This window comes from Pelecanus crispus, chromosome Z, assembly GCF_030463565.1.
Source record: "Pelecanus crispus isolate bPelCri1 chromosome Z, bPelCri1.pri, whole genome shotgun sequence".
Taxonomy (NCBI): domain Eukaryota; kingdom Metazoa; phylum Chordata; class Aves; order Pelecaniformes; family Pelecanidae; genus Pelecanus; species Pelecanus crispus.
Window position 1 is genome coordinate 74,495,285 of NC_134676.1, and position 24,391 is coordinate 74,519,675.

Consider the following 24,391-nt stretch of genomic DNA (forward strand, 5'->3'; position numbering starts at 1 on the left):
AAATTAACACTCCAGTAAAGATAAAAGTCAGTAAAGAGGAAGCATTAAGAATTGCAGCTATTCAAAACAGAAATAACTATGCACTTAAATATTTTTTTGGAGGTATTGAAATTTTTTGCCGAGTTCTGTTTTTTGAAGCAAAATTCAGCATCTAGGTTATATTAGGGCTATTACCTTTCACTGAGCCCTCAAATAATGATTTTTTTTAAGTTGTTTTAACAACACTTCTTACAGACAATAAACAGCTTATCCTTGGTAATTAGCGTCATTACTGTTGTGAGGCAAAGTAGGTGGTATAAATCCTCTGTAAAATGCACTGAGTATTTAAATTTTAAAAAGATAATAACTTTATTACAAGCTGAGACTAAAATTCTGGTTTAGACCTTCAGGTCTGGAAGATATAAAGGACATTGTACTCAGCCATGGGGTTCTGCTTCTTCTGCTATATGGTATTATGAAAACAAAATCTGTAACATCTGTTTATCCAAATAGCAATGTGATAATTGTCACATGCTTCCATTGCACTGTCCTACCCAAGAGGAAAAAGGGCAAATACTGAATTCTAAAGCATGATCTGAAAGTCTCCTGGTGTGTAACTCTTCAGGGGGATCTTCAGGAGCATGTTTAGGATCTCTTAGGATTTTACCAAGAACACTGTATCAGCTGTGCCACTTGAGGCTGGAAGCATCTAATAGTGCAGCTTCAGTTGCCTCTGAACAGTGGTTACCTGTTGGAGGACACAGATGTCTTTAATATCTGGTGTCTGGCCACTTAGATTCAGGGTGCTGATTTTTTTCTGTAATCACCTTTATGTGGTAATGCCATTCAGAAGTATGTAGCTTAATGAGGGCAGGCATCTGTGCAGTGATTCTGGTGTGGTGTGTATAAATAGAAGTAAATTCTGTATATAAAATCTATGTGAAATCATTTTTTTCCTCAATGATAGGGATGCACAGGTATGAATCAAAACAGGTGGTAGAAAGGCTGTGTTGCACTAAAGGCTTCTCCTTAGTGTATGCACCTGAGGTGGTAACAGTGACTGAAGGCTTTTCTGTTTTGTCACCTCACCTTGGTTCTGTCTCAGCACTGCCAGGATCCAACCCCAGCTTCCACTTTCAGCTGAAGATGAGCAGCTGAGTATGTTACATACCAAAATACCTGTTTTGCAGGGAAAATTAGTAGACCACTGTGACTGTTGTTTTGCTGGTCTTCATCTTGCTAGTTCTGCTTTGTTTTCTAAAGCTCTCATATAAAAATCTAGTTGATATAATTGGAATTGTTCTATGGCAACCACTACTAATCGTGTAAACCATATTGCTTTTTAACTCCTGATGTCTTTGGTCTTTCAGGGGGAAAAAAAAAAGGCTAGTTGCTTCTTGCTGCTAGGCAAACATTAACTCATGACTTGAACTGCAGCTAATTAGAAACTGGGATCCACAAACAGTGTTTAAGAGTATTTGGATTTAAAATCTTAAGTGTGCTTGGTGAATTAAAAGTAAGTTTATGGAAAGGGAGATGCTTCCAATGCCCTGTATGTTAACAAAGGGAACCACTCATGGTTTGCTGAACAGTTTTGTCTTCAGTTCTGCTTCCTTTCAGGACTGTAAAGAAGGAGCAGATTTCCTTTTCCAACTTCACTTAATTTTTCTCTTAATCTGAATATATTTCAAGACAAACTTACATTTGTTTAATAGGCATAGAGCCCTGTTTCCTGAACTTACTAATTTCTGTAGGTTTTGAATGCAGTAATTGCTGAGCTATTTTAATAATCCACAGTGTAACACTGTCTCTGAGGCTAATAGTCAAAAACTGTGTTAGCTTGTTTAATGGTACTAGTGATTCTTCAGTAGTTTAGTATTTTAAAACTTTTTTGGAGACTAGTCAAAGCTCGAATTCTATGTTAAAGTGCTATTTTAATCTTTAAGTGTAGTGTTTAGGCTGGAAACAGATTTTAAAAAAATTACATTTTTTTTTCCTTTGGTATAATTAGCTATATCCCTTATTTTTTTCAAGGTCAGGTAGAAGTGTAAGGAAAAGGGTAAGAACTCTAGTTTTTCAAACTAGATGTAAAAGAGCATTCTGCGCAGGTTCGAAAGTAATAAAAATGGTAAAAGAATTGTGAGAGCAAAGTTTGGTTTTGGGACCTAATGGTGTGGTAGTGAGAAAACTGGCTTGTTCTACGTTAATGTATCTTGTGGAACACTTCAGTGAAGATAGATGTGGTGTGCAAGCTGGAGGTACTTCAAATGAGAGGTGCTCTTTGCTTTTTTGAGAAGTACTGCGATTCTCAAGGGCATAGTGAAGAGTAGACTGAAGTCCTGTGCACACAAGAAAGATATTGAAATACTATTGGAGTTTTCCATGTGCAGCCTGTGGCTCACAGGAAGCGAATAATCTGTCTGGTTGTGCTGCTTTGCTGAGAGCTGTAGAGATCCAAATACACCATCTTATGCACATCACTACAGTGTCTGTAGGAGAAAGAATTTTGTAGATTGCTACTTTAATGCAGTCCCTTAATAAAGCTTGTGTGGACTTAAAAGAGGTCAGTTGAGACTTTCAGTTTTTTGCAATAATAAGCAATTCATCGAACATACTGGCCTGTATACAATGGAGAACTTCAGAAGTGCAGTTGTTAGCATTGTTTTTGGGTTGAGAAAAGAGAGAATGGCTTGCAAGCTTGCAGTTGATAGCAAAGTCTGAATAGTTTGCATAAAAAAGGATGATTAGAGGTCTTTATCAACCTAAGTTAGAAATAAAGACCAGACGTGAAACCAGCTAACCGTATGGACTTTGGTAGCAAACTGAAATGAAGACTAATTTACACTGCTTTAAAACAGGAGAAGTTGTGTTGAAATATGTGTTTATATAAACCCTGGATGCAGCAGCCTTACAAGATCTGAGTCCTTGGGTTTTTTTATCAAGTTTAGACTTACCTCATGTGGTAACCAGGGGCAAGAAGGATCTCTTGTATTTACACCAGTTGCAAGCTGTGGCAGCAGTCAGGAGTCTTCCTATTTGTGCCAGTATTGTGGTTATATTTAACATCTGGACTACTTGTAATCATCTGCAAATGGCCCATTAGCTTTCATGGTATCCTCCTAGCACTGTTCAATTCAAATCCAACTGGGTTTGCAATGGCATTTTATTTAAAAGCAAATGACAATGTGCTTGGGGACAAAAATACCCTTATGAACAACTCTATCTGGCATATTTTGCTACAGTTATTCCACTTGAGAAAGCCTTGAGTCTACTGCCACTTTTATGTCCAGTGGCACTCTTAAACAGCTGTTGCAAGGAAACTTACTGAATATCATCTGTGCAATATTTTAATTTACTTAATTTTTAAAATGTAGGATTTTAAGAACAGACTGGATTTTAGCAAAGTAGTTTGTCATCTTGTGTATTTTTTTTGTGGGCTGGGAAAGGCATGTAAGGGGAGTTGTTTTTCAGTGGTGCATGGTCATCTTACATGCTAATGGAAAATGAACTTGCTGCATTTTCTTTCTTTCCTCTTCCTTCAGTCTTGAACATTTAAAAACTTGGTTTGTGGTATAGTTCCTTTTAGGCATGGTGTGGTTCTGGAGGTAGTTTCCAGGGTAGATACAGGGGTAACTAGACTGCATTATCTTTTAAATCTTCTTAAAAATAAGCATCTTATTTCATGTAAGAAAAATAAATTAGAACTGATTTTGGAAAGATTAGATTGGAATTGCCTCAAATCCAATTAAGCCACACTGCATGGACGTGCTGGGAATATAAATGCAATTACTGTAAATTTGTACAAACTGATTTGTTGCATTATCTTGCTAATCTAACATACGGTACTTTTTGTGTCCATATTGCAGACGGCAACTCCAAACTAACATGGCAGTCAGACTGTGTGATGTGGCTTCTCTGCTTAGAAGTGGTTCGTGGGCAGCAGAGCCTTGGACTGGGGTCTGTGGGATTTTTCTTAAATTCTGTAGGCTGCTTTTTTACATGTTTATAGTGCTGAGGCCATACCAAACTCTCTAATCTTCCATTTGGAAAGTTAACTCTCTTCTACGTTTCGTTATAGGCTGTAGGTTGTGTCCCTATTCTGTGAGACCCTAGAGCGCACTGGCATACTATGACAACTTTTCCTATAATATGGTGATCTCCTGTGCAAATTATACTGCAGTGGCTTGCCTTTCTTCTAATGTCAATTAGATTTTAGTACTAATTCAAAATACCTGGTGGATAATTGAAGAGTAGTATTGTACTAAAATGGTTTTGGTATGGTCTGAATACTAAATTGCAGTAACTTTAAAACCTGTGTACTGTGTATTTATGATTACTATTTTAAAAGTATATTTACAAGTCTTATTCTAAGAAATTGTTTGAAAACTGTAAATTTATCTCTTAAACTATTTTTCTGGGTGGAAATATTTAGTAACTGCTGAAGAAGTGCTTTGTGTTTTATGAACAGTTGTATTCAACCTATCAATGGAATATGTATTATTTGTAAAACATATTAGTATCACTTTATTCAGAGCAGATGGTTCTATAGCTGAGAAATGCTGTAATTTCAGCACACACAGGCTACTGCAGCTGTTCACTTGAATGTTGGCTTAGGATCTCATTCTTGCCACCTGAACATGAAAATAAATGTGCAATTAAGTGAGGATTGTTTGTTGTCCTTGCTAAATCCTGTTAATTTTTATCAATGAACACTTTAAATTTGAGAAAAAAGAAAAAGAGGAGGAAAAAAAGTAATCCTAGAGAGCCTCAGTCAGAGCATGGCATTTGTGCCTACTAGCTCTGCCAGATACACTAGTGTTTCGAAAAGTAATTTCTCTTAATTGGGATCATCTACTTTTCTCATCTTTTCAGCAGACTTGTTTCGTCACTATGCCAGGAGCAGGTTACCCCTTGGAGTTTGTCACAAGGGAAGAAAATGTTGTTCCAGTTGTAGCTCCTCAGAAAAACTAGATCACATTTTTATATTAAACGTTCTTAATAGATGCATCATCCCTTTTTTGTGTTGTGCTGAACTAACCTCTTGGAAAATAATTCTGTATGCAGAACATAGAAATGTGTTCCCAGGAATGTCTGAATTGTAGTTTAAGACACTCAACTTACCCCCCTCATGTTTTTAGGAAACTCAAATTTGCGCTCCCTGAGTACAGTTGACCTAATCAGCTGATTGGGTATTCATTGATTGCATATGCTGCTTTGAACAGGACAGATAACCTCCAGAGGTCCTGACATTACAGTGAGATTTTGCAATAGGCTTTTTTGCGTGAGAACTCCTAGAAATTTAAGTATGAAGTTGGATTTCAGTAATTGCTGGATTTTTTTTTTTTTAGTGAAGCTTCTTGATGAGTCATGCTTCTGTGTTGAAATGTTTATTACTGGAGAATTAATATATAGCATTTTCTGTTGGATGTTGTCCTATATAGTTCGTCTCAAACAGGGTAGGCTGCCCAAGTCTTGGATATTAGACTGCCATTAAAATCTACTGTATTAACCAACTATGGGCATTCAGTGACTGACTGAGATGGCAGAGAGCCTTTTGTACATGCTGGAGCTTGTAGGCAAGTATTGACCCTTCTCCAAATGATTGCTGCTCTATCTGCCAATCATACAGTCAGTTACTTTGAGGTGAAACACGTTAGTTCCTGGAGTGGTAATCACCCCCTTATTTTGATGTCTAAAAGTAAATCAAGTTAAAGTATAAAATTTAACTGTTTTCAGGGTGTGGGGGAGGGAAGAAGTGAGAACCAGGAATTGTCAGTTTAATCAAACAAAAGCATTTAGAAACCTGTGGTGACACAAGGTTGACCTAGAGGTTATCAAGGAAGAGTTTGTTTTCCATCCCAGTACACTCATCTATTTCTTCAAGTATCTCTTCAAATTATTAATCTTGCTTTCTGCTATTGCTTATGAGAAATAGGCTCAGGATGCTGTTAACACCCAGCTCTTTTTGAAAATAACCAAATACTATCACTTCAAAAGCTATATTTCATATCCTTTCAGTTACCAGTTTTAAGTTACTAGAACTGATTACCCTTGCAACAGGCAACTTCTGCTTGGTAACTTCTGTATTAGAAAGGCTGTGGTGCCCCTAAATGAAGGGAATTGGGGGAGAGTGGAAACTAAGCTTTGAGTGTTGACTTCATTGAGAGAACTCTTAGAAGATTTTAGTGACGCTTGATTTGCCTGTAAGTTTTTTAAGTATTGCCTTGACTAACAGTTAAAATCCTTCTGTATTGGTGGGGTTGTTTTTGCATATGTATATGGCCCTGGCAATACCACTTCTACATAGTGACAGGTCTTTTAGATTCTTGTCTGGACTCTCCTAATGGATGGTGAGATATGAATTTTGATGGTTCTTGTTTTCTGTGTTTTTCAGCAGGTAATTGCTGCCATGGAAACACAACTGTCTAATGGACCAACTTGCAATAACACAGCCCATGGTTCAACCACCATAAACAATTGCTCATCACCAGTTGATTCTGGGAACACAGAAGACAGCAAGACCAATTTAATAGTCAACTACCTTCCACAGAATATGACACAAGAGGAGCTGAAGAGTCTGTTTGGCAGCATTGGTGAGATAGAATCCTGCAAGCTTGTCAGGGATAAAATAACAGGTATGTTGGTTTGGGGATTTTCTGCATCTTTTCATTTTCTAAGCAGTGAGCTGTCAGATGGTGTTTTGCAGTTGTCTTAAATAATGAAATAAAGTCAGAAGAAACTACTGCTGATGTGGCTAGTCAGAAGGAACTTAAGTTCATCATTATCTAGATTCTACACCCAAAAATTAAGTGTATGTATTTGTATCTCATCCAGCTTTGTATGTATGAGTGTTGTAAATGCTAACAGGGCATTTAAATGTTCTGAGCTTTAGAGCCTTTGGCAGGACATGGAAAAGCAGATATTTATACAAGGTCTACTTGAAGTTTTTATCCAACTCCATTGGAGTCATGACTGCATTAGCCCTAGTTGATGCAAAACTTCCTTTTTCAGGGATGCAGGTAATTAAACTTGTACCCTGGGAAAATGGTGAATTTCATTTATTCAGCTTTGTAGGTAGAGCCACTTTTGCATTGTAGCACTTGAGCAATTTCTTTAGGATGCACACTTAAATTGGTACATGCTGTCTGAGACTGCAAGTATGAACTGCAGTGTCATGTATTCTGTTAGTACTTTTTTTTAGCAACAGCTGGTACACAGGTTGCATGTATTTAGACCAGTTGTTTAAGTTTTGAAAGAACTAACAGATAGATGCCTGCACTTTAAAACAAGAATGAAAGGATGGTTGGCAAAGTTTACTTTGTCTCATCTCCATTTTTCAACTCTAAGCTCTCTCAAATTGAAAAACATGGGTGTACCACTTACGTTGACATTTCATTAGTTTTGTTCAGAAATGTTGACTTTGGTACTTTATTTCCTGGCTGCTTTTGGCAGAGCTCAAATAGCTTGCTTTCAAGAACACACCTTTAACATATGTTCTTGATTGTGACTCTTAAATGTGCTGGTTAGCTTCTGTGTGTCTAATACTACACCTCTTCAAGGCTGCATGTTCTCCATGCTTTGGTTTAAGGGATGGAGGTCAATACTTTCCTGTTACTGAAAGGTAGTGGCAGAACTTGAACATTTTTCTCACACTAAATAAATTTTTTTTTTGTGAATCAGTGTTCCTCCAGCAGCAGTGGTGGGAAGCAGGAAGACAAAAGCTTTAGTTGATGAAGATTGCATGTGGCTTCAGCCCCTACTGCATGTTTGTGTTCATGGCTTGGGTATGCTGGAGAGATGTGTTCTCCAACTGTGTACATGAATAGTAGAGGACAAGGCCTAAAAACCTTCAGGCAGCTCTGGCACCAACCCCAGGACTTGTCTTCGGCATGCAGCACATGCTTTCTTCTCTTGTCCTGATGATATATTTGCTCCTCTAGCATGGCAGAAACATGTTATGCCACCTTTTCCCACATGATGCAGACGCTACTGTGTCATCAGTACAAGGATGATGCTTAAAGAAGAATCTGGCAGCAAAAAGATACTAAGGGGAATAGTTCTCAACTGTTTTGTTCATCTACATCTGCACCTGTGGAGGGTGAGCAGAGTGATCTCCTGTTAGGGATCTCCTCTCCTAAATTTGACCATTTAGTCTGCTGCACAGTGAGACTGACTTTAGCCAGAGCCTGTACCTTTTTTGAATCATACAAAGTAGTTTAATTGCCAGTGTTCGCACCTGCATTCTGCTAATACACAATTAGTGAACATACTGATATGACACTGAATAATTAGTCTTTTTTGAGGATGCTTTTGTCTGTTATCATTCTCTACATGCTGGAGACAGCATTTGTGACCATATCTGTGAAGTTTTTTTACTTGTGCATGGTGTGAGAATAATCTGTTACATATAAAGGGATATTTTTGGTATTGGGCACTCTTGATAATAGGTCTTGGTTACTGTCCTCCACACAGTTCTGTTGTCAAAGTACACTTCTGTGTCCCCAGTCACCAGGTGGATTCTCAAGCCCTGCTTCTGGGACTTCCTGAAGTTTATGCTTGATTTCAGGTACCTTATGAAGTAGAAACTGAAGAAAAGCAGAAATGCCATACTTAGGCCCAGAGAGGTGATGCTGTACTTCTGAGACTGCAAGAGTGGGATTTTTTTTTTAAGTCTTGATCTTTCCTACTGGCTATTCTACACACAGTTTGTTAGTTTGAAAGCAAATTCCCCCAAAACAAGGGAATCCTGCCTGAAGAGCAGACTTTTAAAAGACGACTGCCAGGAAGTGTATCTCTGTCTTGGTGAATTCACTAGGCCATGCTTCATGGCTGTTCCTCATTTCAGTTAGTGACTGCTGACAACTCACTCTCCCTGCGGTAGCGACCATTTAGTGGCACAAAATGTCAAGCTAAGAGGCTGCTTGAAACCCAACACCGATCCTTTGGCTTCCTTCTTATTGAACAGTCTGTGGCTGACTTCTGTGCCTTTGAAGGTTGCTTTGCCTCCCCTTTGGATTTGAACAACCAGCACTTCTTACCGTAGCAGGTGGTTTGCTCTTAAGACATTAGGTGGTGGAATGGTTAAATCTGTGAAGTACCCTACTTCAGCATGGTAGCCTTGGCTAATGAAACCACTGCTTTCTGACCAAACTTCAAAGCAATCTTTACTCTTCACTGTGAACTATACTGAATGCCAAAGAAACTAGACTGGGCTGATGCCACACCTTGCCGTCTTCAGCTGAAGGCTGGCTGGTGCAGAAAACAAGCCTGTGTTTTCTATAGGTAATGACTTTGGTGCTTCAAAAGGAAAAGTCCTTTACTTAGCTGTTTCCTGACCTTTTGTTCCAGGAGTGGAAAGATATAACTGGTACTTGATCAGTTAGTGGGATGGCTATTCAAAGTGTTTATCTCTGTCTTGCAGATCTGTGTTCACATATTTAGCATTCCTTATTAAAGTTGCTTAAGGATTATGTGCTTCTCCCAATTAAGAGGCTGCTGCAGGCACACAGAAGCAAGCCTCAAGGTCTTAATAATGGATATGCAAATTGCCCACATCCTTAAATGATAGTTTTGATATTTTATATGCTAGAAGCTCACACTGCTGCTATTTAGTGTCAGAAGACTCCTTGCTTGGGAATGGAATGGAGCAAGACTTAATTGCAGGCCTCTTGTTTGAAGGTGTGATGTCTTATGTATAGCATAAATTGATACCTAAGAAGGATCCTGAATTTAAATTACATTCGTAGTAGGTGAGAGTGCCAGGGTTAGAACTATTGGCAATATAGTTGGTGTTTCTCCTTTATCAGAGAGCAGCTCATCAGCTTTGAGGCATGCTTTGAGGCATACTTTCAGCTGCCAGCGAAAACATTGCATCAGTCTTGTTCCAGAACATTTTAGTGTAAATGAGATTGAGAAATGTGGTGTCTGACCTTATAACTGCATTGGGAGCAATGCTTCTGATTTAAGTAGCCTGGGGCAAGATTACCTTGTGTTTGTGGATGCTGGGGAGAGAATGCTCTAGCTCCAGCACTGGTCTTACTCATTTCCAGGTTTTCTACAGAGTACTTGAAAAACAAATTTTCCTTTTCTTTTGACAATTCAGAACAGGGATTGTTACCAGGTTTATGTGAAGGAATAGACTTGGCATGAATTTCAGAATTATACTGGTTTAATTCCTGTGTTAAAAGAGCAATTTTTTTCATCTTAAATGAGCTGTCATGAGTACTAGATACTTGGTGAATACATTTAATTGATGAGAAGTTTAGGGGAGCATAGAAATGGAAACACACTTTCATACAGGCTAATGCAAATGAGAATCGATAAGGGGCAAAGCTTTGGTCTGCCTTTGACTGTCTAATTCAGGTTGGTCCATATCAGTATTGGATGCATCCTCTGGCTGCTTCATAAGGTGAAACTTCATTTATGACATGCTAGAACCGAGAGCTGTTTGCGAAGCAGTTGAAACAGCTCCAGTATAGGAATACTAAGAAACCTGGTAGTAGCTGCGTGGGTGAATGAAATGGAACATGCAGGGGAACCGTTTCTTAGCAGTGAAAGATTACTTGATGAAGAAAACAAGAAACTCTAACCTATCTGTCCATATTAGCAGGCAGTATCAGAGTCCCAGACCATAGCCTACTGATGTGATCCACTAATAAATTTCAAGATGTGAAGAAGCCTGCTACATACGGGTCACCAGTGCCACGTGTTGAAATTCAGAGGGATCAAGGATGGTTACTGCCATCTTGACCCAAATACTTGTCAGAGTATCCTGTAGATTTGAGCCAAATTATCTCCCACGCTGTTATTTAATATCCAGTCTGCGGTCACATCTGCAACTCTGGAGTGCATGTAAGACTGCAGTATAGTAGTGCCTCAGTTCCTTGAAGGTGTCTGCACACTTCAGGATTGGAATCATTTGAGCTTGAGGGCCTCCCTGCCTCTGGAAAACCTGCTGGAGGGAAGGGAGGCACCCTAGAGTTCACTTTCTAATTTCATGAGAGCATTTTGAAGCCCTGTTTCTAAAGGGCTATTCTAGTAGTTTCAGTAATGCTTTTTTCATGGAGTGGAATTTGTTAAAAAAACATTTTAGTTTTTTCAGCCAGTGGTTATAGTTCCTTGCAGTGTACTGTCAACATAAAATTTGTCCCTTACGGATTTTTATATAAGGGTTTAGTTGTGAGGGAGGTAGGGAAGAAAGCTGAATTGCAGGAAGTTCCTGCCAGTCATCTCCAAGCATGCAGTTCATGGGCACAACTTGCTGTTGGGGCAGCATTGATAGCTGAAGTGGTTTACTTGTTCAGCTAATGGAAGAACACTGAAACTGTTCTCAGCAAGAATTAAAATAGCTGATTGCTGTTCTGTTGTTTTACTGAAGGTAGAGAAATTAAAACTTGATACTAATAAAGATTCTAAAGGGTGCTGAACAAGAGTCTCTTCATGTGAGAATCCCATCAACAAGAGCAGCATCTGAGAAGTGGGTCATGAATGTCAATTATCTTCACTTGCTAAACAGAGAATCTGTCTGGAATGAGTCATTGTGCCCAGATATTTTGGAGTCAATGTTAACTCTTAGATGCTTTTGACTAATGCAGATGTATGTCTATACAAGGTATAAAACTACCACATGACCTGGTCTCAACACAGGTTCATAACTGAATTCTTATCAGCTGCTCTAGATAACTGTTTAATTTCGTTTAAGTGCTTTTACATATTTAAAAGCAGCAGATAACATTTTACTTAATCTTCTAATGTCAAATGTGTAATTATAAAAATTAAGCTAAGATATTTTAAATGTAAGGGAAGAGGGTAGAATGGGATGAAGTCTCATTATCAAACTGCCCCTGTTTAAGCACTTAAAAGCACAAGCTTTCTGCTTGTGCAAGACAGATGGATTTAGCAGCTGTTGACAAAATGCAAGGGACAGTAGTAGCTACAAGTTAAAAATGAACACTTACCTTAATATGGAAAACTGCATTTTCTAGACCTACTTTTCTGAAACTTGATTATAGGTGAAAATGGCAATGAATGTGGTGTCCTTACAAAAAAGAAGACTGCACTTTTTAATGCCTGCTGTCTTTAGTGTAAATTCGGTTGTATGTGTGGAAGATACATGCTTAGTTTTCACGTTGTGGAGTAATCTCCATGATTTCAGATTGTTGTGTCTTTGTCATATACACAGGAGTACCTCTGGAGTTTGTTAGCTGAACCGAAACTTTGTGGAATTCAGAGTCTTATTTCAGAGCGCAGCTGAAATCAGATGCCATAAATTTGGGAGAATTCTTTGGTTTTCTTGGCTTTAAAGCTGCTGTACTGTTCTCCTGTTATAATAATCAATGCTCATAAAATTCACAACTTTCTCTAAAAGAGAACCTGTTTGTTAATAGGTCAGTTTTTCTGTGTTTGAACCACTCTTAATGCATATTTGTAGACTTCATTTGTCGTTTAGCATGTCTGCTTGTACTACCTAGAAAATGAGGCAGAATGTGTTTAGAGATCTAGCCTGGAACAGTATTTCACATTTGTAGACTTGCATAGCTGTGAAGCCCTGGTAACGCTTCCATTTAGTACAAGGAGACAGGTGCTCCCCACCTGAAGGTTTCTTTTTGCATCACTTCCTGCTGTCAAAGTTCTTGCCTTCTAAACATAAAGACAAAGAGGTCTATTTCAGGACATTATTGCTGATCACTGTTATATGGTCCTGTTTTTCAAACCTGATCCAGCTGCCTTACTGTGAAGCTTGTGTGTTGGTTGAAAGCCTGATCCTTTTGCACACCTTTTTCCAAAAATCTGTGTTCCCATCTGGCCTGTGGCTGATACCCCACTGCAGTGTGACAGATAGTTTTCTTTGTGGTCAACGTTGTAGGCTCTCAGAGTAAAATTCTTCAGGTTTTATTATGTGACCCTTAAATTTCATAGACTTTTACAGTCTAGAAATAGTACAGTGTGATGGACAGGCATGTAGAGGAGGGGTCACATTTCTTTCTCCTGTCCTGTTAACTTTAGTCTTATGGAAATGGGCATATCTTGTTTAATTGTGCATATTTCACCTTGCCCTCTGCAAATACTAATTTCTCAGATACTTGGAAATACTGTCCCATTACTATTTTGCACATAGTACAGATGCAAAATGCAACACATAGCTCAGCAGGTGTCCAGAACTACAGGTTTGAAAAAAAATAGCCTAGAAGTTGAACACTTCCAGAAAATTGCTGATGCAGCTGTAGTTAGTATGTTTGCAATTAGTGTTTGTACAGAAATAGTTTGTAGTTGTTAATACAGAAATTTGTCATCCACGTTCTCTGTTTTCATTGAAGAGCCATGGTAATAAATGCAAAGAATTCTGGGTTGGTTACAGAAGAAAATAGAAAACATGTATGGAGTTGGACATCATGTCATCAGAGTTGAGCTCATGTTGTTAACAGCACTAATAGTTCTAGTGACATCAGTCATAATTCAGTGTGTGCAATGTATATGCATACAGTCAGTGCAACGTTAGGAGGGACTCAATGCTGTCAGATGCACAGTTAGAGTACTATTCTCTGGTGCAGAGTCTGAGGAAACACCTGGTGGCAATGCTAAATTGTAGTCTGCCCAAACAACTGAAGCTGTGAGATGGAGAAGGGTGCTCTGTCTCAGTAGTGCATGGATGAAACACTGATCTATTATAGCTCTTATGCTTGCTGTGACTTCTACAGCAGTCTTCTGGTAATCAAGGGAAAGATACTGTGTGTCCTCACTGGAAGCAGTAGCAAGTGTGTTGCCTGATTGGCTGCTTGAATCTAACACATGAAACTCATTAACATCTGTAGTTTTCTCTACTTCTGTCATACTAATGCAAAAACTCCTAACCCTTGTTAATGTCTGGCAAGAGTAGAACTGTTGGAAACCTTATCCCTTATCAGTGCTACTGCAAAGCTCCTGACTTTCTGTATGTGAGCTTTCTGAGTGATCCCATTGTTCTATTGAGCCTAGGCTGGCAGTTTCTTTCCAGTTTCTTGCCACTGTTGCTTTGAACAGTGTTAGCTTACTCTCCAACCCGAAACCTTTCACTTGCCTTAATGTAAGATTAATTCCAGGGCATCTAAACGAACCTTACAGGAATACGGGAAGAAAGTATGGTCATATACTTATCTGAGACTCTAGACTTGTTGGCGCCTTGAAGTGTACTGTATGTGGAAATGAGGTAGGAGACAAACTAGGCAAGTTGTTTTCCTTTTTTTTTTTTTTTTTTTGTCCCAGAGGAAGAGAGGGGACACAAATAGTATGGCATATCTATGGAGTGGCTTAGTCTGCAGAGTGACTATTTATGTACAGTGTAGAAAGCTTTCAACATTCCCATGACAAAAATGAAAATTTTGAGGATGGTAGGGCAGTGAGTAGCTGCAATTCCAGCTATTTGTTTATATAGCACAAGTGCCAGATACAGGGAGGACCACATGAATCAACAGACAATTACAACTGCCTCTTTCCAAAAGAGGTTTGCTGTTTTTGCGGAACTCCCAGCTCTTTTTCCTACTCAGCCTTTACTCCAAACGTGCATGATGTTTGCAGTCCTATACCACTCTAATCTATCAGATGTTTCTGCAGGGTTTTGAGTGCACTTGTCATGGGACAGTAGAGTAGCTTGGCTGCTAAAGGAGGAGCTAGCTGGATGCTCTTTTGTAGTGTGTGGAGTCTGTGAGAGGCAGCGGTTCTTGCTAGCTGCTGCTTAGTGGTGTGGTGAGATAAGGAATATGAGCTCTGGCAGCCTGACAGTTTCTGATTTGGGCAGGAATGTGGACAAAAGGTATTGCCTGGCAAACTGTATCTTGCCAGCAGGATGACTTGTGCAGACCTTGACTAAAATGTGGAATCAGAATAAAAATGGAATGAAGAATAAAAACCCAGTGGAGTTGGAGGCAAATTTATACTTACGTATGTTGACTGTTTGATCTCTTCTCTGGAGCAACTTCCTCGAGACCTTGAAGCGTAGATTTTCTGGGGATGGGTGTGAAGAGGAGGGTTTTTCTTAAAATCAACTTTTTAATTTTCAAGGTAGTCCATGTTTTGAACCCTGCAGCTGTTAAAATGCAGTCTGTAATGTGGCCGAGGGACTCTGTTTTGTAGCACTAAGGTGATAAAGTAATTTTGAACTTTGTGTGCTTGTTGGAGGAAAGTGCAACAGCAGAGCGTTGGCCTACTTAGCTGGTAGTTGTAGTACTGTTCTATTGTCTGGACTGCAGGAATAATCCTGAAGGAGTTACATTTTCAAACAAGTCTTATGCATGGATACAGAGCACTATTAATGGAGACTTGTCTTAAGCCTGTTAATATTGTGTCCTATAGTTACTTTTCTCTGATTCTGCATATTGCTATTTAATGTTATTGAAAAGGACTTAGAGGCATTTACTGTGCTTTTTCATAGTGAACTGCATAATTTATTGCACTTTGCATGTCTCCTGGAAGTGAGTCATGCAAGCAGGTGGAAGCAAAGGAACTTGTTTCATCTTATGTTAATCAAGATAGCACTTGATTGACTTTGCACTTCCATGCACTTGCATTTTCACTCTTTTGCAGGCACGACACTGTTTTGACCTTTTAGAAGTTTATAGGCTTTGTTTTTACAAATACAAAGGTAGCAAAAAGCTTTTTGACTAAACTTGCATAGTCTGTTCCAGGGATTCGATTAAGTGCTTAGTTAGTTCTTACTACTGACATTATGGAAACAAGCTATTTTTAAAATGGTTAAACAGTTTATTCATCCATATATATTAACCTGAATTAATGAGCTGATCTCAATATACAGTATAAGCAAGGACTTAATGTTTTAAAACTGGAACTGTTTTTATAAGGCTAAATACGATTAGGGACCTCTCTGAATGTAGTGAATCAGAAAATAATCATTAAATCACTCTGCTTTTCAGCAAGCACTGTGTTTTTTGATGGGGATTAATGCAATATACATTCTCTTGCACTCTTCTGCAGACAAAATTCATTCTTGTCAGTGATTGCAGTAAGTTACATGAAGCCCCTGAAAGCATTGGGTCTTGTAAATTGGCACTGGTATGTACTGTAGTGATGTGGGATATCTTGTGTGAATTTAGCAGAGGTAGTGCTCTTTGCTTCCACCTTGGGAGTCCCCAGACTGCCTGTTCGGTGTGTCTTATCACTGCTTACTCTTTCATAGGTGTTTGTAGGTGTATGCTGCTGTTATGTCCTGGTGATTCTAGGTCAGCTGTTTGAATAAATGTTAATTCTAGTAGAAACTAGTGTGTGTTAGAGGCCTCAGGTAATCTGTTTTTATAGGCACCACTGCCTTTCAAGGTAACTGTATTGTGAGATTAATGCAACATATTTATAATAATCAAGGTGTCTTTCAGTGTTAACTGACCTGCATGTCCTGAAGCCCTTTTACTCCAGTGGTGTCATGTGGGTTATAAGGACCTGGGTATCCCTACAGAAAGTGTGTATTTCCTCTCAGCCACCCTAAGCAGAACAGTAAGTAATAAGACTTCAAGCTGCAGATGGTCCTAACTGGCTCATGGTTGGTCCATTATGTATCAAAGCAGCTAGTGTGTGTATGTATACATATATATGCAAGGAACTTCAATTCCATGTATTTATACTTACCTTGCTATATGAAAGCACTTTATATTTTCTTTCATCATGGTACACTACAACTGGTGGTTCTTAGAATACCAATTTGCCAGGTTGACATCATGTTTCTTTGTGTGCAACTGCAGAAAAGGATTTATTATACTATTTTCTATGGATTTTTTGTCGTCTTGGAGTATGCCAAGTGTGAGTAGAAGTAGGTAGAAAGTTGTAGAAGGCAACAAAAGAAACATGTGCAAGCCTCTAGCTTTAGTGACATAATACTTTAATCCATATGTAAAGGCAAAATAACTGACACAAATCCAGCTCAGATGCTGCATTTTGTTTTATGATACCTTTAACAATTTTTGCAAATCTGTCAACTCCCAGAGTTATCAAAGGCACAGCCATGTTATCTTCAAGCTTTCCACGCTATTGGCCAGTTGTTGCTGTTAACTTTGTTTTTACCTTTTCTTATTCGAGACATTTGGTAGAACTGACTAAAATAGAAAGAGGCTTGTAATTGGAGTTCTTTCCTGTCTTCTGAGTTTCTGGAGCTATTGAAGATAAAAGTGGCTATTTTTTTCTCCTGGTCTTTCTGGTACCTATGGCTTTGGCTTCATGCAGGTTAAACCACAGCCCTTTTTGAAATGCAGTTGAAGCCTAATGTAGCTGCACAGTGGTTATGAATTCTTGCATCTGTAGCAAGAAGCATTGATTATTCCCCCTTTTTTAATAAAAAAAGCTTCCTTCCAGAAGAATTGTGCTGTGTTCTTATAAGAATTACTTTGTGGAGACATATCTCAGTTTGAAGTAATGAAAATGTCAGCTTTTCTCAGCATATCCTTTTCCTGTGTGTATTTAACAAACAAGAACTACTACTAATCTGTGATACCAAATAGTAGAAAACAAGCCATTTCTCATTGTAGTTGGTAATCACAGCTATTAAAACTGAAAGAAGGATATTCCCCTTTGACATACTTGCAAAGACATATTTTTTGAGTTGACAGTTAACACGTAAGCTAGGGAAAGATTTTATCTTTTGACAACAATTTATCATTTTGTTACTGTTTTTCAATCATCAGTAAAGGCCAGGAAAAAAAAAACATTTCTGAAAGCAGCACTCTTAAGTTAACTTTTGCAAAATGTGCCTTGGGGGGGGGAAATAGTTTTTTCAAACTTCTCATCATGGCACATTTCAGGATGTCTTTCAAAACTCTTGAGATTAAGTAGCAGAGAGTCTCAAAGAAAAACAAAACAAAACCCCAACAATAGTGTATGTTAATGTGAAGTATGGGAAAAGGATTTATGTTCAAGTGTCGTGCTAGTTTATCAGTTGGATGCACAAATTACTACATGCTTCTAAACACCCCAGCAGCAGAACAAGATGCTTTATCCATCTGCTTATTATTTAAGGTGACTAGGTGATACAATAGGGCAAAATATTTAATACTGCTGGCTTTATTCTGACAAGGAACAAATTGACTACAAAAGACAAAACTTCTCAGCTGCATAGAACATGTTACTACTAATAGTGGTAAAAATTAAAGGGTAAAGACAGCTTTCAGTAAAGTAACTGATGTAGCAAATTTCATGGTGTACTTTCACCTTAGCATAATAAGGAGTTTCTACTTGTAATATGACAGGCTAGTTTGTTAGAAAGCATGGTACATAGGTCAGTCATTGTTATTTCAAGTAGTTCATAGTTGTCACTAGTTTGAACACAAGAGGCTGTAACAGGCAAGACTGTCAGTGTTCAGCCTCCTGTAATCTCCATAAGCAAACAGCCTGTTACTTTTGCTGGTGTGAAGGCATACGCTTTCCCATGCAGTCCCTGCTTCCAACTGTGTTTTTTGGGGTTGAGATTTCCTGTTTGGACACAGTGTTTCTGTTAGTAACTGTCAGCTAACATATCTTCTGGCTTACTGAAAATCTTTGATTAGGTTCATGTAAATCTTAGCGTCCACAATATCCCCTGCCCTTGAGTTTCTCTGCTGTGGGGAAGAACCAGAGCTGCACCCTCATGTCTGTACCTGACATCAACAAGCTTGTGTTGATGAAGCAGCAGATGATGATGTTCCTTACATGTGAAGAACCATGCAAGATACAGGGCAAGAGGATGGCACTAAGTTAATAAAAGGGTAGAGTTGAATGTGGTTGAGATGAAACTTCAGTTTCTCTTCCTGAAAAACTCTGATTTTTAGGATAACTTACAGCTCTGTTAATAGCTGTTTAATTACAGACATAATCTTATTACTGCATGGCAGGATAAACTGTCAAGTACTTTGATCAGTGTTTGATCCTTTTCATTCAGTCTTCGACTTTCATTTTTCCAGATTCAGAGCAATAGCTGAGAAACTGGGTTTGGGAGAAAGAGGCATCAAAGTAGTGATCATGGTTTACATAAGCTTGCTAGCTCAGTGGTGTATGAATTATGAGAGTTTCAGTAGATGGATTCTATTTATTGAACAATGAGTAAACTGCACTTAAATTGGGGATTGCTCAGTGGCTCATGTAGTTTCCCTTATTTTGCTGAAACTGCTTTTCAAATGCAATTCAAGCCTGAATGCAAACTTCAAAGGACTGCGAAACTTGAACAATAATTTACGTTAGAAGTAAACGGGAAGAAAGCAATACCAATGGTATTCTGTGCTTATTCTTTCAGCCATTCTTGTTAGAGAGACCATAGGTATGTAGGTAGTTTTAGGTACAGTTCTGCAGTTAAGTGAATTGCATGTCTGTGTGTGTGCCTTCTGGCCTAATTCAGTGTGAAAATAATATCGTGGTAGTCTCAGTGGCTTAAACTGGATGCAGTTGGCAATGGTGACTTATGAGGATGCAGTAACTTTGAAAAAGCGCTGGTACCAACTGAGTGATCCCCCTATCTTGGCACAGAAGTGCTCTGTGGGCTTGTCTCTCACGAGGATCAATCACCCTAGCGTATTGTGGAACATTTCGATGTCTTGAATTGCAAATCCAGACAAACGAAAGGTTTGAGTGATTCTTAGTCCTGTATCTGAAACTGTTTTATCAAACTTCTCATGCTCCTGAAGTTGGATAGGCCAGAAGTGCTGTTGATCTTCCCATGGCCACACTGGCTTGCCTGCAGGATGTCATAGGCTATGACTACTTGGAGTTTTTAGGTTGATCTTAACATAATGCTGTGTCTCTTATGCAGTGCCACTTCTGCTTTTGTGTGCTGGTCAGGGAACACATCTCCGCTCTGAAATTTTAGGAGACTTGAGAAAAATTAAGCATCCATGAGATGGATTCAAAGAGCCTTTGTATATAGGCTTGTGATGTTGTTGTGTATGCTTCTTCTAACAGTGTTCTTCCACCAATGTGTATAACTTCAGGAGTGATGAAAGGCAGAATAAAGCCTAATGTCAAGTTGCTGTGAACTTACCTTTGTAAACAGGACCAAGTCATGAAGTTGACTTGTTCTTAGAGTACTTTAGTGGATCATTACCAATTTACTTCGTACACAGAGAGAGAAATTTATGGCTTTAAACAAAGTTATGCTTAGTTTTTGAAATAGTGTTTGATATAAAATGAACACTTGCATGGCTGGTGGCAGAAGATGTATTAATGTTCACTAGGAAATGGACTGTTCTCTTTCAATTAAGAACTGGCTGACAGATATTCAAGGAGTAAAGCTCTGAAGGCACCATATGTAGCTGAAGTAAAATTATAAAAAATGAAGTCCCCGGTCTGCTAGAATTTTTATGGTCTTTTTTCTGTAGACTTACAGACATTGAATTACAGCTCCTAGACTTTATTACTTAACCTCAGAAGTATGTTCTTCACTGTCATATATTGATGCAAATATTATGTAATTTTTTGGAAGACAGGCTTTTTTAGCGTTTCTTCTATGTGATAGTGTAGTTCTTGCCCGTTATATTCCTTTAATTTATTATTTTGCAAGAAGATCTTTATTGCATAAGTTGAAATAGCCTGAAATGTCTGCAATGTCACCATACTGAAATCAATGACTGTATTGTAGAAAAATCTTTTTTTTTTTTTTTTTTTAAAAACCTGTTTATCTTAAAATTTTTTGATTGCCCTCTGTGGAAGGTAAATGTGTGACTATATATTATTTGCTATTGAGATTTTTAATTTTCCAGAGTATGATTAGCATGTGCTTGTGGTAAATTTTTGTGCTAGACCGTGAAGCTAGTTTTATAGCTTAGTGGTATGTATTAGTTTTCAGATGTATTATTAACCAAAAGTGTTCTTCTGGGTTTTTTTTTTTGCTTTATATTTAATATGTGTATCGGGATGATTGTTTGAAATAAATTATTTTTTGGTCCTTTGTCTTCTAAGAATTAGCATTGATAGCACTCAATTAGTGGGGCTTCTTTTCTTACATCACTTTTACCTGTTAAGCAGATCAATAAGTGGAGAAGGGGAGGTGGAACTTACAAATCTAGTTCTCCTTCCTCCTTAAAATGACCCAGTTTGTTTCATAGAACTCATTCAGTCTTACCTTATAAGAAGTTGAGTACATACTGAAAAGGTTTTGAGAGCTCAGCTGATTGTAGTATTCTTTTTGGCTCTATTGTTTTGTGTGTGTGGAAAAAAAAAAGATTACCTGAAATTGTTGGTTTGGTCTGCAGACCTTACAGGAATGCTTAAGAATTCCAGACAAGGCGCAGGATTATCTGGGTGGTCTGGTAATTTAATCAACAATTACTTCCAAAAGGTAGTTTGCTCATCCCTTGCATTGGGTGTTTGATAGCTCTGATGGGAAACAGCAGCCAAGGACTCCCTCGTGTGGCGGGTGTGCCAAGCTTTCAAAGGCATCTTGCCGCATTGTTAAAAGGCGAGTGTTTCGGTTCACGCGAGGAGGGAGAGCATGTTCAAATAATGCAGGCAGTTGACCCTGGGAAGAAATGCAGCAGTAGAAACTCTTCTAGTACCGAAGTTCCTGTTTTTTCAGCACCTGTTAGTCATCTGGTAGTAATACCATTGTACACTAGTGAAGTAGTGCTGAAAAAAAATACTAGCTGTGTGCTGAAGCAAAGATAAAGTTCTACAGTATTGGCTCTGGATTTTGTCAGCAGTAGCTAATTAGAGAGAAGCATCATGAGGAGACAAATTCGGTAGACAACTGGACAGCAAGAGACTTCAAGAACAGAAGACAAGTAGGCTTGATATTGGCTAGAAATTTCTGGGGTCAGACTTCATGTTTCTGCCCAAAAAACATCCAGAGAAGACCTAGTAATTTACCAAGATGGTTTAATCAGCCGTGAAATAAAACTACCATACTAATCAGCTGCTCTCTAATCATGATGTTAAGCAGAAAACAATATGCATTCTTTTTTTAGGAGTGATAAAATGTTGCAGTACTGCTGAAAATGCAGCACTTCACTGTGTAACCTCACATTTGTAACCTCGCAGGGATTTTTCCTGTGCGATAGACCTCTCACAGCATTTCAGAAGCAGCTTTTGAAAGGACTTACTTAACATCTGTTAAGTTAAAGCTCATACTTGTCTACCTTTCAAGCCTTTGTTTTAAGGTGTAAATGACACTTAAGCACTTCCAAACAAACTCTTGTTAACAGGAATGCATAGTTCAGGTGACTGAACTCTCTCTTGCTATGCATCCAGCCCAGTAGCACTGAGTAAAGAGCTGCCGAAGATGTTGCCTTTGGCACTTGTGTCTGAAATACTATTTCTTCTTGGTTCTGAGGTGCCTACAGGCTTTAGGGAATGTTCCTCCTGAAACTGAGTGGTAGCTCATGGGTTGAAAACACAACAGAAGCATTTTACAGTCATTGTGCACTCCAAGGTGTGTTATAAAATAGACTGTCATCCTTTGGCTGCTGCACAAGTGAGCAGCTACACAGAGACATTTCTGCATATCTGTCTAGTTAGAAATGTTTTCTCTTGTTGTGTGCTGTAGTCCCACTTTTTTATTTACTTTCACCTCTTTTCCAGCTTTACAGGTACAGTAGTCAAAAGGGAGAGGATGTCTTTTAACTTGGCCTTCAAGGGAGCTGTCTGACCTGATGGCTCTTGTTCTTTCTGCCCTTCTTTTTGGAAGTGCAGCATGCAGGAATTTAACTGTTACGTGGCAGGTATATTAAAGATTTAGAAGACAAGCCACTGTTTGTGGCTGTTGCAGCTGCTTCCAAGGAGAAAAAGGAAGGAAATGAAGACTGGCAAGTGTACTTCTTGCAAGAAAAGTTGTCAGGCAGGCCACTTCCCAGGGAGGTTGAGAGGAGAGATGAGGCTGTAAAACATCTTAGTTGCTGGCCTGTGGTTTGCTAAATGGTCTGGTTCAGCTGTTTGTGTAACTCCTTAACATAACAGTAGAATCTTAATGGAGGTTTGTTGGAAAGAAGAAAACAGGCTTGGTGAGGGTATATAATTTAGTTTGGAATGCCTTTCAGTTTTCTTACATTCCAGTGTAGTTGAATTACTGTTTGGAAATAAGTTCTGGATGTCCCAGAGAAATGGGGAACTTAAAAGATGCAGTAAAAAGTATTTGAGAAGAACAAACTACAAAGAGGTGGTAATTAAGTATAGATTATCTAGGGACAGCAAAACCTTTGTCATGTTATCCTGCACGTGTTTTAACTGTTCATTACTATTTACAGGTCCTGCCCTCAGTCCAGTTGAGGCATATATTGCTGCCTTGGACAGGTGATCACCCTAGTAGTCCAGCCCTTAAAACTGTCTGTCATTAGACAGACGGCAGCAAGGAGACACCACCAGCTTTTAGAGTGCAGACACTTCATTGAATCGAGAAAAAGAATTACGCCTCATTTTAGAATCAGAATATATGATCTCTAAATTGATAATGAAGTAGAAGGGGGTGTGTATGCAGCTGAGAATGGTAGCAGACACTGCAAGAAACAAGTGAGGTCGGATTCAGATGGAGGAGATGAGCTGTAATTACTGTGGAAGTGGACTTCAAGGGAAATGTTTAGACTACAGCAACCAGCAGGAAAACAGGTGACCTGTTGCTCTGCACTGCTACTTGATGACATCATATTAATTGTCCTGTCTAGAGCAATCTCTAGTCTTACATGACAGGTCTCACTAGCTAGTCCCCCAACACTGAACTGGGGGATGCTACAGGACACCTGGGCTGTTTCATGCAACCAAGTGTTTCAGGCATGAGGACTTTTCTAGGTAGTAAGGTGCGTCAGTGTTCAGACAGCTTCAGTACTTTTTCTTTCATGTCACCAACTCTCTTGCTTATCTCTCCATTATGAATAATTTGGGTAATAACAGGGCAATAGGAAGAATTGCCTTGTCACTAGATCTCCTGTTCTCCCAAGTTCATGAGAGCGCTTTGCGTAAGTAATTAACAGTGACCAAGTGAAGTGAGCTGGCTTGTAATTGCTTTTGAGCATTCAGTAACTCAGCAGTAACCTCTTGTAGATGGTGTAAGTAGTTGTGCCTCATGGAAATGTACAATGCAGTGTAGTGATGCCTTTTTTTTTTATTCCACAATCGTTCTGAGTTACCTTAAAGAAAAATTAGACTTGGCTTGGATTTTGCTAAACAACCAGTTAAGTTTCTCAATCTTTTTGTCATTTCTTCACTTGTCACATCTCCAATATTCCAACCGAGGTCTTGATTTTTACTTTTAAAATTCAGTTCTTGCAACAGGACTCTGCTATAATCTGTCTATAATCTGTCTCCTTAAAAATGTTGAAGCAGTTGCTGGAAATAACCAAGGAGTCCTTTCACATACGTAGAGTTCTAGAGTGAGATTATTCCTATTCAGAAAGTTGAATGATTTTGTTGTCAGAAAGAGGAAAATGTTGTTTTACCAATTATATTAAAAGGGCTCTATTCTGCTTTAAGGACTATTGCTGCTACT

At 38.7% G+C, this 24,391-nt stretch overlaps 1 protein-coding gene across 8 annotated transcripts in view; it reads left to right on the top strand.

The window, feature by feature from the left end:
* Positions 1-454: 454 nt before the first annotated feature.
* The window catches only part of ELAVL2 (ELAV like RNA binding protein 2), a 60,827-nt gene continuing 36,890 nt past the window's right edge, over positions 455-24,391 (top strand). For 3 of the 8 annotated variants that reach the window (XM_075725878.1, XM_075725881.1, XM_075725882.1), the window contains exons 1-2: positions 3,865-3,936; positions 6,374-6,614. In XM_075725878.1, the coding sequence (XP_075581993.1) occupies positions 3,865-3,936; positions 6,374-6,614 (313 nt within the window). Of the gene's footprint in view, positions 470-3,852; positions 3,937-6,373; positions 6,615-24,391 lie in introns of those variants that run through there. The other 5 variants (XM_075725880.1, XM_075725883.1, XM_075725884.1 and 2 more) reach the window with 4 other exon arrangements.